The following is a 13,049-nucleotide window of genomic DNA, read 5'->3' on the forward strand; positions in this document are numbered from 1 at the left end:
ATATTTAATATCTAATCCTTTTTAACGTGTTTGAAATTTTTTGGGACTAAAATAAAACGTTTAAAATGTTAGAAACCAAATTAGAATTTAACCTAAACGTCGGGGACTAAAATAGTACTTTACCCATTATACTTATATTCTTAACCTTAAACAGTCCAAAAACTAAAAATTAAAAACTAATTTTATAATAAAAAAATAACTAAACGTCAGGAACTAAAATAGTACCTTACCCATTATACTTATATTCTTAACCTTAAACACTCCAAAAACTAAAAATTAAAAACTAATTTTATAATAAAAAATAACTAACTAATATTAACTGGTAACTAATTAAAAACTCTCTCCCTCTCCCTCTCCCTCATCCATTAAACTAAGAGATATAAAAACATACCATGCATAAAATTTAATTATGCTGCTATAAAAACAATTATTTGATATAAGATATTTGATTATTATAATAATTAATTATTTATTAAAAATATATTTTAAATAAAATAATTTTATATAAAGAGAACTAATTTTTAGTGCTTATGAGTAAATAATCAAATTCGTTCAAGAAAGATTATTCATTTTTTAAATTGGCACCAAAAGATTTTTTTAATCAAAATTTACTAATATGACATATTAAATGACACCACAACACACTCCTAAAAGTCTTAATGACTATTAACATGATTAATTTATGAAATTAAATAAAATCAAAACTTAACTGAGGGAAGACCTTGAGACATTGCAATCCTTTAATTTGGAATTAATTTGATTTAATTTCATAAACTTATTATATTAACCGCGAATTAAAACTACTAGGTGTGTGTTATGGTGTCATTTAACGTGACACATCAACAAATTCTAACACCGTCAACAAAGAAAGTGACGAAATAACTAGCATGACTAATTCAAAATCTTTGAAGAACGAGTTTAATTAAAAAAATCTTTAGAGAACCAATATAAAGAATAGATAATCTAACTAATTTGACAATTTACTCTTTGTAATTCATACAAGGAGCTGATAGAAGGAAGAATAATTCTATTTGATTATCTACTTTTAGATTTATCCTATTAGAGTATTAGTTAATGCATTGTAAAATAAAAGTTACCCACAGAGTGATATTTGGAGAAAGAATGGCATTTGAATTCAAAACTTTAATCCTAAGATATTTTATCAAACAAAATTTTAATATTTGTATGGTGAGACAATCATCAAAAGGCATAAATCTAACTAAAAAAACGAAAACGAAAAAAACGGAGTAGAGAATAGAGAAGCGTGCAAAGTGGTATTTCGATTTGATAATTGCAACAAGAAACCATAAATTCACATGCTAATCAACCAAAACTACTTATGTTTTCAACTTAACATACAAGCCAATAATACTTATCTTCAATTTCTTTTCCTATTTTCTTGAGAGCTTGAAGGCTTGTCTGACATCCTTCCTTCCAACTTCCTCGCAGTTCGCCTTATAGCGGCGAGCTTATGGCGTTGGCTATGGCTTTTTCTTTTGCTGCAATGATTATGACATCAATGTAAACAAGAATAGAGAGAACAATCTAACAAAATTGAAGAAAGGAACCATTTCTCAATGCATATATACTGCATACAGTATATGACAAGATCCAGAATTCATGTAATGCAGTTGTATTTAGAATTAAGTAGCATAAGGGGAGAATACAAATACTGGTTTATCAAGAATCACAGTCAATTTGACAGGATGTGCAAAGTAAGAGAAATGGGACTAAAGCTAGTTCACTTAAGAAAAGAAAAATGATACAAGGGAAAAGAATTGCATTCTGACCTTATAAACACCAATCCGGCAGTTAGAACCATCCCTCCTATGGCCCAAGAAACTCTTTCAATGAATGGGATTTTCCTAACCCATTGTTGGAAATCAGCTTTCTCAGTCAGATCAAACTGAGAAGCTTTCCATGAATCAGCAACCGAATTTAGACTCGCCATATCACCATAGCAAAGAGTTTCTTCAGAGGCAGCGTGTATCATATCAGATGGTTTCACTTGAAAACCTGCAGCAACACAAAGATCCGTACCATTGGAGACCCATTCAGCAGCCCTACCACACACAAAGTCATTTACTCCACAAGGTGCTAGCAGCTGGTGGTAAAAGTCAAACGAAAAATAGATATATATAAGGATCCAATGTTGTGGTTCAGAAAGACTAATCATGAATAACTACATTTCCTGAATATATATGTTGAAAAATATCCCTTAAAAATACTTAGGGCATCTAATCTTAACAATAAAACAACAGTTCGCAAATCTGTTATGCATTATAAAATACAAACCAATCATGACCCGAAGCGAATAACTACATGTAAACTAAATGATTAATTTGGATAAAGTTATTGTTTTAAAACAAATCAAATAAAGGACCCAAACACATTCCTTCGATCCAATATATATTTTCTTTTCAAAAGTCAGAGTCAGCCATGTATACCTGTGTTTTCACATCCATAGAGAAGTAAGCATTCGAGCATGCCTTGTATATTCTTTCGCAGAAGGATGCACAAATAAGAGGAGGTCCAGGTTGAGTACCAACGCGTGGATCGCATATTGCACATTCCAACATTTCCCATAAGTGCAAGCACTCATGCCCAGCTTCCCCAGTAGAAGCAAGTTTTCTTACAGCTAGCAATGCAGGATGTGTGTGGCTTATGTCACAACAAGTGTTTTTGCGAAAAATCCGACAAAGAGTCAGATCTTTGGGACCCTTTCTGGGAGGGTAACCCTCTGATTTAAAGGCAGGAAATCGACCACCTTGAGAAACACATACTCCACTGGGTTTACCTGTGATTACAAAAAGGGAAGAATTCACAACTGAATGAAGTATTGAATACAATTCTGGAAGAAATTCATTTACGAATGAAGTGGTAACAGGCTAAATAAAGTTTGATCTACCAAAACTATTTTAACAACCTCATTTGCTCAATTATATAACCATCAGAATGTTACACATGTGATACCTAAGACAGGTGCCTAAACATCCCAACTTTTCTGGGTACTCCATGTACTAGTAAAAGAAGAACGCAGAAAATGGAATGCGAAGTTCATTTCGAGAGCAAACTGTGACAACATAGAAGTAACATCTTTACATCTTCTACCACTTGATATCCACAATATGGGGATATAAAAAGTTGTTCAAGGCAATCTAACTACAGGAGGTTAGTGATTGATCTATTGCCAAAATATTTTTCAGGCAGAGTCCTACTGCATATTGCGCATTCATTAATGACAAAACTAGAACATGATGGAAAATTAGGATTAAACAAGGATCTTAACGAGCTAAGCCAAAAAGCAGTCACTCTCCTGTATTTGTCTACATCCAAGAGAAAGAAGGGAGAAAAGGAGAAACAAATTTTTGGTTTCTGGTTAGTTGTATCTAGTTCAAGTAAACATAATATCCAAAGCCTCAGTAAACCCATTTTCTATTCTTCAAATCCAGTGGCAATCAATCGGTTCCATCAAGATTGCCAATTTTTAATATGCTTCACCGCATCATGAATGGATGGCCATAACACACTGCAACTGCAACACTTTTAGTTACACTCACTAGTTCATATAACCCGGCTGCAAATCACAACGAACTAAAAAATAGCATTCGGTGAAGAAGTAGAACCCCATTGAAGCACGCATTAAATGTGCTCGAAGCAAACAAATACTTCTCTCTAGTTACTAACCAAATGGAACTAAAGTTACATGTAAGTGCATAAACCCCTGCTGCAATTTGCAAAGAACTCAAAAAATAACGATCGGCACAAGAACAGAACCCCGTTTCTGAGATAATCAAATGAAATAAAAGATTGAATGACCTGCTTGGATGTGTTGCCAGTGTGTGTTAAGTCACTAACTTGCTACTAATAAGAAACGAATAATGTAACACCAATTTTGGTCATAACATGGCTGAGCGGGTGAATCTATCTTTGGCCAAAAAAGATAAAAAAAAAATTGAATTTTTAACAAATTGAAAGGTTTCCAAGATCATAACTAACCAAAATATACCCTGTCTGTATTTCACAAAATGAAGGTGTAAAATCTCAATCTTTCATATATATTTGTTTCTGTCTTGTGTGTTGATTGATTAAGCTCAAGAGCACATCTAATCCGAGAAGATTATAAGAGAGAGAAGCTAACCGGAAGAGTAAGGTAGGAAGAGATGGAAGAAGAGGAGGAAAAGGAGGAAGCCATAATCGAAGGTCTTGGGTCCGAGAAGGCACTGGGACTGCTTCGATAACCGTACAACCACCACCATATTACAACCTCGATTTCATTGAATACACTCCAGACTCCACCCAACCACGCTGCAGTTGAATCCAAGCTCTAGTTTCTTCTTCTTCTTTTTGGACTGATTCTTCTTGTTCTTTTTGGACAATTGATTCTTCTTCTTCTTCTTCAGCTTTTTCCTTCGTTTTCCCTTGGGCTTAGAACAACCTGCCTCACTTTATCAAGAAAAAAACACAGAACTACAATTGGGCCACAAATACAAAAGACATGTGAGTGGGTGGGTGTGTTGTGTATTTAGGATTGGAGATTGTCTAATTCATTGACAAAAAAAAAATTTATGTTCCTTGGACCAACCAGAATAAAACAGGTACGTCAAGTTTATAAAGACCGTGAAAAATATACCGAAAAAATAAAACGAGAGAGAGAGTGTGTGAAAATATTTTCTATTTTATTCTTTTATTTTTGAAAATGATTTTCCTTTTCAAATTCTCATATCTTAGACACCAAAAAGCAATTCTCGTATCTTAAAAGATGCAATTAATTTGGCAAAGTGAATTTTGTTTCCAAAGATAAAAAGTAATATAAATATGTTGGTTGGTTTATTTCTAAAATGTATTTAGTGTCGAATTAAAAAAATAAAATTATATTTTTGCTAAATAAAAAATTTGAGTTAATCGATCAAATTTATTTATTACCTAATAGAGTATTTTTATATTTATTGTTTATTATATATTACTAATTTTACAATTAAAATATGTCATATGTTAAATTTTATGTTACTCTTTTATTATAATTGAAATCAAATCTTTTTCTCCAAAACTAAAGAGTTCTCTTCTCCTCTCTCTCTCTCTCCATTTCTCTATCTCTCTCATTCCTTCACTCACTCTATTTCTCTTATATAGGGATGTCAATGGGAAAGGGCGGAGGGCGGGGGGCGGGGGGCGGGGGATGCCTTCCTGCTCCCCATCCCGCCCTCAGATTTACTCTCCGTCTGCGTTTTCATTCTCCGCCGTGGGGGAATATTGCTCCCCATTCCCATTCCCATTCCCCACAGGGCCTTATTTCCCGCGGGGATCCCATTCCCAATCTGTCTGATAGTTCTAACTAATTATTAATTTCCATATGAATAGAGGTGTAAGTATCCATTCTATACAAAAACAACAAGATTTATACAAAAAGTCTAAACGACAAGATGATGACTTCTTTCGAAATGAAGCAGTGGGGGGACGCAATGGCGAGCCAGAGGACAGAGAAGAGGATAAGGTGGGAGATGCGGCAACAGAGAGGACAATGGACACGACAATAGAGTTACGGAAAGGAACGCCGCAAATAGAGAGCACGACGCGGTGAGGATCATGGCACAGTGAGGTGTGACGATACGGTGAGAAGGGAGAGTGACGAGAGGGTGGCTGCAAAGAGGTTGGATGGAGTATGAGCAGTGTTAGGGATTTCTAAATTAAAGAAGGGTTATGCAAATGAGGATTATATATATATGTGTGTGTGAAATGACTAAAAAACATATATGAGAAATAAACTATTAAGGACAATTTAGTAAATTTATGAATTTCGGGGATTAGCGGGGATGGGGCGGGGATCCCCGCTCGGGTCTCCGCGCCTGCCTCGGGAGAATTTTGTCTCCCGTCCCATCCCACGGAAAAAATTTCCCATAGTCGGATCCCCATTCGGGGCAGTCCCCGTAAGGATCCCTGCGTCTCAGGGAGTTTTACCATCCCTACTCTTACATATCATTATTCATTTTCATTATCAATGATTAATTATAAATTTAACAATCACAATATTCAACATGGCATTCTCTAATTACATTCAAATTAAATTAAAATTAAAATATTAAAATTAAAATATAGTTATATTATATATTATATTTATATATCTATTATTCTATTATATATTACTAATTTTACAACCAAAATATGCCATATGTCATTTTCTCATTACAATTGAAATTAAATTTTTTCCGCTAAAATTAAAGAATCTCTCTCCATTACTCTATCTCTCACATTCCTTCCCTCACTCTATCTCTCTTATATATCATTATCAATAACTAATTACAAATTTGATAATCAAAATATACAACATGGCATTCTCTAATCGTATTCAAATTAAACTAAAATTAAAATTAAAATTAAAATATAGTTATATTATATATTATATTTATATATTACTAACTAATTTAATAACTAAAATGTGTTACATGACACTCTCTTATTAAAATTTAGAAAAAAACATTTCTCTTCAAAATTAATAAACCTCCTCCTTCTTGCATTCTCTTATCTACTTCTCTCTCTCTTTCTCTTTTATTTATCTCTATCTTTCCCACTCTATATATAATTTATAATTTATAATTTATATTTTATATTATATTTTATATAATATCCTTTTTACTTTATTATATATTACTAATTTTACAACCAAAATGTGTCACATGTCATTCCTTCGTTGCAATTCAAATCAAAATTTTCCCTCCAATATTAAAGAGTTCTCTCATCTTCTCTCTCTGTTGTTCTATCTCTCTCATTCGTTCACTCACTCTATCTCTCTTATATATTATTATCATTGACTAATTACAAATTTGACAATCAAAATATACAGCATGGCATTCTCTAATAGCATTCAAATTAAATTAAAATTAAAATTAAAATATAGCTATATTATATATTATATTTATATATTACTAACTAATTTAATAACTAAATTATAATACATGACGCTCTCTTATTAAAATTTAGAGAAAATATTTCTCTCCAAAATTAATAAATCTCCTCCTTCTTACATTCTCTTATCTACCTCTCTCTTTTCTATTTCTTTCTATCCTTCTCATTCTATATAATTTATATTTTATATTAGTAGTTTGACAAATCAAAATGTATGTGTGACCAGATATTTTTTTATTACAATTAAAATAAAATTCTTTCTTAACTTCCAAAATTAACAAACTCTCTCTCTCATTCTTCTTCTTTATCTTTCTCTTTCTTTTCTCGCATTCTCTATTTTTCTCTACCTTTCTATTCTACAAAAATAAAATTAACAATATAATATAGTTTAAATAAAAAATATTATTATATGCATACTTTTTTATTTAGTTTTAAATTTTACTGCTTATCTTTCTAATATATATATATATATATATATTTACTTCTTTTTATTCAAATATTTATTACATATAATTTTAAAAAAATACTAATATTGTGATCAAAAGTTAGAATCAAGATTCAATCATTTTAAAAAAGTAAAATTTGAGTTAATTTTATAATTATCAATATAAATTTATTTTATGCTAATATCTAATTATATTTTTATACATACAGAGAAAAATATTATTTTTAAATAGAAAACATCAAAATTAATTATTATGTGTGCATCAGACTTATTAACACCAATGAAATATAAAATATACATATTAAATTGGGTAAAAAACCTAAATAAGCCAAGGAGAGCACAAATTTACATGATTAAGCCAATCCGAATTCAGCTTCATCAATCAACCAAAACACATTAATATGTAGTTCGAATCAGCTAAGCTCGAACTTCATTTATATATAATTCGAATCATGTTGATTCAAATTATGAGGAGTCACCCAAAACATGTAATTCGAATTCACCTAGTTCGAATTACACACTAACAGTAATTCGAACTAGGCTGATTCGATTTACTCACAAATACCAAGTCCTATGTAATTCGAAAGATGCTGATTCAAATTACACCATATACAATTCAAACTAGGCTAGTTCGAATTAGTGAGGACCAGACCTGTATATATATGGTGTGAAAGTGAGTTGCTCTCATTAGAGGGAGAAAATGGCTAGTGAGGAGAGTTTTGTAGCGTTGGTTCACCACAGAGGTTTGATTAAGAGGAAAACACGTTCCGGTGTGAAGTTCACTGATAATGATCCTCTCAGTATTTTTGTGAGGCCTACGACGAGCTATGATGACCTTGTTAACTCTGTACTGGTGAAACTTGGTCTGGAAGGTGTGAAACGGGTTAAGAAGTTTTTCTATCGCATTCCAATCACGGTGCTCCAAGAAACCGTGAAGTATGATTGTTTCACGATCGGGAGTGATGAGGACTTGCAGGTCATGTTTCATTGTCACCGGCAGTTTCCCGAAGTGAGGACACCAGAGCTGTTGGTAAAGTTGGTTGATGTGGTATCCAGCTCGGGAGGTTCGAACCAGAATACCCCCACTTTAGGCACGGTAGCCGGTTCTAGCTCCAGACCTGCCGTTGCTTCTTCCTCCGTCCCTGTGTACGAGCCACCCGTCCAGCCTGTCGCCTCCCCTTCGTTCGCTGTTGATCTCAACGGGAGTGTAGGCGACGAGGTTGGAACAGGAGAATTTATGCCGACCTCTTTATAGTGTGCTGCATCGGCGGGAGGTGGTTCTAGCTCTGCCACACAGCAGTACCCTCCATATTTTTCATCTTTGGACTTGGATGCCATGAGGCAGGAAGGGTTCCTGGGCAGCCTGCTGGATTTGGCGCTAGAGATGCGGAAGGGTCTGCAGGTCTGACAGAGTTTCAAGTTGGTCAGCAATTTTAGGATAAAGATAAGACCCTGTTAAGTATTAAGACTTACAGCATCCGCCGAGGGGTACAGTACAAGGTAGTGGAGTCAAACTATCGCCGATATCTGGGCAAGTGTTCTGAGTTCGGGAATGGGTGGACATGGTTGATTCAGCTGAGTCTCCGGCAGCGCAAGGACATTTGGGAGGTCAAACGGTACAATGGACTGCATACGTGTCTCACGACCTCCATCTCCAGTGACCACAGGAGTTTGGATTATCATGTGATCTCGGCATTCATTATGCTAATGGTTAGGGCTGATGCATCCGTTAGCATCAAGGTGCTCCTAAATGCCACGGCCGCACACTTTGGGTTTAGGCCGACGTACAGGAGGGTCTGGTTGGTGAAGCAGAAGGCTGTTGCCCTCATCTATGGTGACTGGGATGAGTCGTATAACGAGCTCCCTAGGTGGGTGTTAGGAGTTCAGTTGACGATGCCTGATACTATTGCAGTCCTTAGGACGAGCCCTGTTCGAGTTGGGGGACAGCTGGACGAGTCTCAAGTTTATTTTCACAGACTGTTCTGGACGTTTCCACCGTGTATCGAGGCATTCCGTCATTGCAAGTATGGGAGAACGTTGCTTGTCGCGATTGCACATGACAGGAACTCCAACATACTCCCTGTTGCATTCGCACTAGTCGAGGGTGAGAATGCTGAGTCCTGGTCCTTCTTTCTCTCCCACCTGCGTCAACACGTGACACCGCAGCCGGGTTTGCTGGTTATATCGGACAGGCATAACGGCATCAAGGCCGCGCTTGAGGCTCCCGACGGAGGATGGCTACCTCTAGCTGCATACCGTGCATTCTGCATTCGACATGTAGCAGCAAATTTTACCCTAACCTTCAAGGGCAAAGACGCAAGGAGGCTTCTTATGAACGCAGCGTATGCTAAGACCGAGGTAGAGTTCGATTACTGGTTTGATATTCTGCGGTCTGAAGACCCTGTGATGTGTGACTGGGCGAACCGGATTGAGTATTCATTGTGGACACAACATTGTGATAAGGGCCGGAGATTCGGACACATGACGACAAATATCTCTGAGTGTGTGAACTCAATATGTAAGTTGGTGAAGGCAACATACGGAAGGTTGGCCGAACTATTTATCCGCAAAGGGAGAGAGGATGAGGCCCAGCTGGGTACTAGACAATAATTCAATCAACACTTGGTGAAGTATATCGAGGCCAACTTGAAGACAGCGAGGTGCTTCACCGTGACTTTGTACGATAGGGATAACTCGGAGTTCATCGTCGCAGAGATGACTCTGACTGGTTCGTTCTCACTGGGTAGCTACAGGGTCTCACTTGGATCTCAGACATGTGACTGCGGATACTTTCAGGCACTTCATTTTCCGTGTCCGCACACACTGGCATGCTGTGCCTACTCACGGCTTAATTATAACCACTTACAAAACCAAAACCACTAACAAAAACAACTAACAACATAAACCACTTATGGAAACCACTGACAAAAACCACAAACAAAAGCAATATAATAAACCACTACCAAAACCGCATGCATAAACCGGTAACATAAACCGCATACATAAACCACGTGCAAATCCACTTACAAAAAACACATGCGAAACCACTAACATAAATCGCATACAAAACCACTTCCAATACCACCAAAAAACCACTAACATAAACCGCTAACATAAACCATCAACAAAACTTATCTACAAAACCACTAAAATCAACCGCACGTAATACCACTAACCAAAACCACTAACAGAAACCGCTAACGTAAACCACTAACATAAACCACATCCAAAGACACTAAGAATCCCACATGCAAAACTACTAAACAAAAGCCACTAACAATACCACATGCAAAACCACTAACGTAAACCACTAACATAAACCGTCAACAAAACTGCAAATAAAACCACTTCAATAAACCACATGCAATACCGCCAACACAAACCACATGCAGAACCACAAATATAAACCACCAGCTAAAAAAATTAACTACTAACCTCGTCGTTAATGACCCTGGCAATATGAGCCACTCCATCTAACCGATATAGTCTACCTGGATCGTCCCCCATCAGCTAAATAGTCTGCTCGAGCCTTTGTCGGAGTGAATCTGGGTCGTTTTCTCTGGAATTTGGTGGGGTCTGAGAGTGGGGAAGTGATTCGAATGTGGTAGATTCGAACTCCTTTTATAGCCAAAACTAGTGTAATTCGAAACAGGTCAATTCGAATTACTACTAGTGGCAAAACAAGAGTAATTCGAATCGGGTAGGTTCAAATTATGTAGGGTTTCGTGCTCAAGCTAATTCGAATTAGCTTGTATCGATTTAACCACCTGTAATTCAAATTGCATCGATTCGAATTATGCTTTATTCACGTGTGCATGTAATTTGAATTGCAACGATTCGAACTATTCTTTATTCACATGTGCATGTAATTCGAACTAACTTGTTTCGAATTACATTCATATCAAGTTCGATATATGCTGATTCGAACTACATGAATTTATGCAATGGTTGATTCGTGAATCAATTTTCTATTTGGCTGATTCATGTCAAATTAATCTCCCCATGGCTTATTTATGTTTTTTACCCTATTAAATTCTTTCAAATTTAAGATAATGAATGTTAAAATTAATTATTAATATAAAATTAAACTCTTTCATATGAAAATAATAACTAAAAAATTTATTATTTAATTTTTTTATCTACAGAGACCCTGATTTTCTTAGCCGATAGGGACTTTTGTCCCTTTCGACCTTTTTGTAAAAGTAGTTTAATACTATAAATTTTTTGTGTGCCATAATCTATAATATCAGGACCGACGTAATTTTAAAAGATTTATATTCCCGTAATATTATTACGGATAAAAATAATAATTTTTTTAAATATTGAAAAACTTTGTCTTTAAAATATCAAAACACTTTTTAATATCATTTTCTAACAAGTGTTGATAATCAAACAATTCAATTTTACTCTATGAATATCTTCTATTACAAAAGTCACATAAATGATATTTTTTATGACTACAAAATGAAATAAAAAGGCCAAAAATATTACAAAATCCAAAGCCAACCAAATAACTATTATATAAGAAGAGAGAAGAACTTAGAACTAATGTAAAAACTTAACAAACCACCATAAGACTTTGAAAAATCTTTTTAGAATTCAATGCATTTAAAATACTCTAGATTATAATAATGTGTTCTCTCTTTCTATCCAAGATAAACAAGGTGAATAACAGGTCAAAAGCATACATCATTAAAAATTTTGTGATATCTATACTTTTTCTCTATGAAAAATAGTTTGGTTTGAAGTAAGAGTCCAAACAAAAATATGTGTGCCATAAATTACACTATTCATACCTCGACATAAGAGTGCCCAATCCAACCCATCCAACCAGCACCTGAAAAGTGGATTGATCTCCTTTTCCATGACTTAGTCTGATTTGCAAGAGGACTCACTCCCTTGAACAAGATTAAGTGGGTCGAGTTGCTTAAGTCCAGATCCCGCAATCCGGCCATAGACCCAACTTGAGAAGCAAGCCAAAAGCTCTCCCCACTACTTTGGTTGTCACTATTAAGATGAGGTGATAACCACCTCAACAATGGCATAACTTTTCACACTATAAAGAGAGTAAGGGTCTATTATTATCTGAAGTTATCTTTAATGAATGACGAAGTATTATCTTTCAATTTGTAAATATCCAGTTAGGTAATTGTTTTTATCCAACTCACACAGATAAAATTTCTATTAACTTATGCATCGAAATTTTTTGTAGGTATGAGGTACCTCCACCACCATTTAGACAAGAACAAAGAAGCTCTCTCAAAGGCCTTTAGACCTTGACATTCAGGCCCATTTTCACCATCCTAGTTTTAGGTATCACATTGAAATAAGCACGAATGTAATTTTTTATGAACAATATTTTAGTTTAATTAAGCATTAGTAAATATAAAAAATAAATAAACAATGATTATAAAATATAGAACGTGCCTTATGTGTCCTCTTTGATTTTGAAGTCCAATGATATATGTGTCAAATATTTATATTGCTAGTTAAACTTTTCCAATTTTGTAAGACATGAATTTAAAAAGTATTTAGTAACAACTCTATGATTAAATTTGATATAGAATTACCCTAAAAAAATGTAGCTAAAATTGAGTAAAAATGATATCTTTGTCTAAGGCTAAATTTATTTAGCTACGAAATATTTTTTGGAGAGAACTTATATTATAGTGGCCTATTATCTAAGGCTGTGCTTCACAAA

General features: G+C 34.8%; 2 protein-coding genes across 2 annotated transcripts; one reads left to right on the plus strand and one right to left on the minus strand.

Annotated features, from left to right (window-relative positions):
• Positions 1–1,257: 1,257 nt before the first annotated feature.
• Positions 1,258–4,505, minus strand: LOC107618942 (folate receptor family protein). Its single transcript, XM_016321135.3, has 4 exons — positions 4,142–4,505; positions 2,448–2,797; positions 1,791–2,104; positions 1,258–1,499 (listed from the first exon to the last, which is right to left on the minus strand). Exons 1-4 carry the CDS (start codon positions 4,257–4,259, stop codon positions 1,379–1,381), a joined length of 903 nt encoding a protein of 300 aa, XP_016176621.1. The 5' UTR covers positions 4,260–4,505; the 3' UTR covers positions 1,258–1,378.
• Positions 4,506–9,241: 4,736 nt separating this feature from the next.
• On the plus strand, positions 9,242–9,958 carry LOC107615392 (uncharacterized). Its single transcript, XM_016317456.1, has one exon. The coding sequence runs from the start codon at positions 9,242–9,244 to the stop codon at positions 9,956–9,958; it is 717 nt and encodes a 238-aa protein (XP_016172942.1).
• The last annotated feature ends 3,091 nt before the right edge of the window (positions 9,959–13,049 follow it).

Source organism: Arachis ipaensis, chromosome B9 (genome assembly GCF_059453495.1).
Source record: "Arachis ipaensis isolate K30076 ecotype BB chromosome B9, ASM5945349v1, whole genome shotgun sequence".
NCBI classification, from domain to species: Eukaryota; Viridiplantae; Streptophyta; class Magnoliopsida; order Fabales; family Fabaceae; genus Arachis; species Arachis ipaensis.

What these genes read in the sequence shown, in the direction of transcription:
- LOC107615392 (XM_016317456.1), top strand. Translation starts at nt 9,242, where the DNA reads ATGCCTGATACTATTGCAGTCCTTAGGACGAGCCCTGTTCGAGTTGGG.
- LOC107618942 (XM_016321135.3), bottom strand. Translation starts at nt 4,259, where the DNA reads ATGGTGGTGGTTGTACGGTTATCGAAGCAGTCCCAGTGCCTTCTCGGA. An exon ending in CTATGGATGTGAAAACACAG is followed by an intron (nt 2,105 to 2,447) that starts GTATACATGGCT and finishes TTTTACCACCAG; the next exon opens with CTGCTAGCACCTTGTGGAGT. An exon ending in GCCGGATTGGTGTTTATAAG is followed by an intron (nt 1,500 to 1,790) that starts GTCAGAATGCAA and finishes TAATCATTGCAG; the next exon opens with CAAAAGAAAAAGCCATAGCC.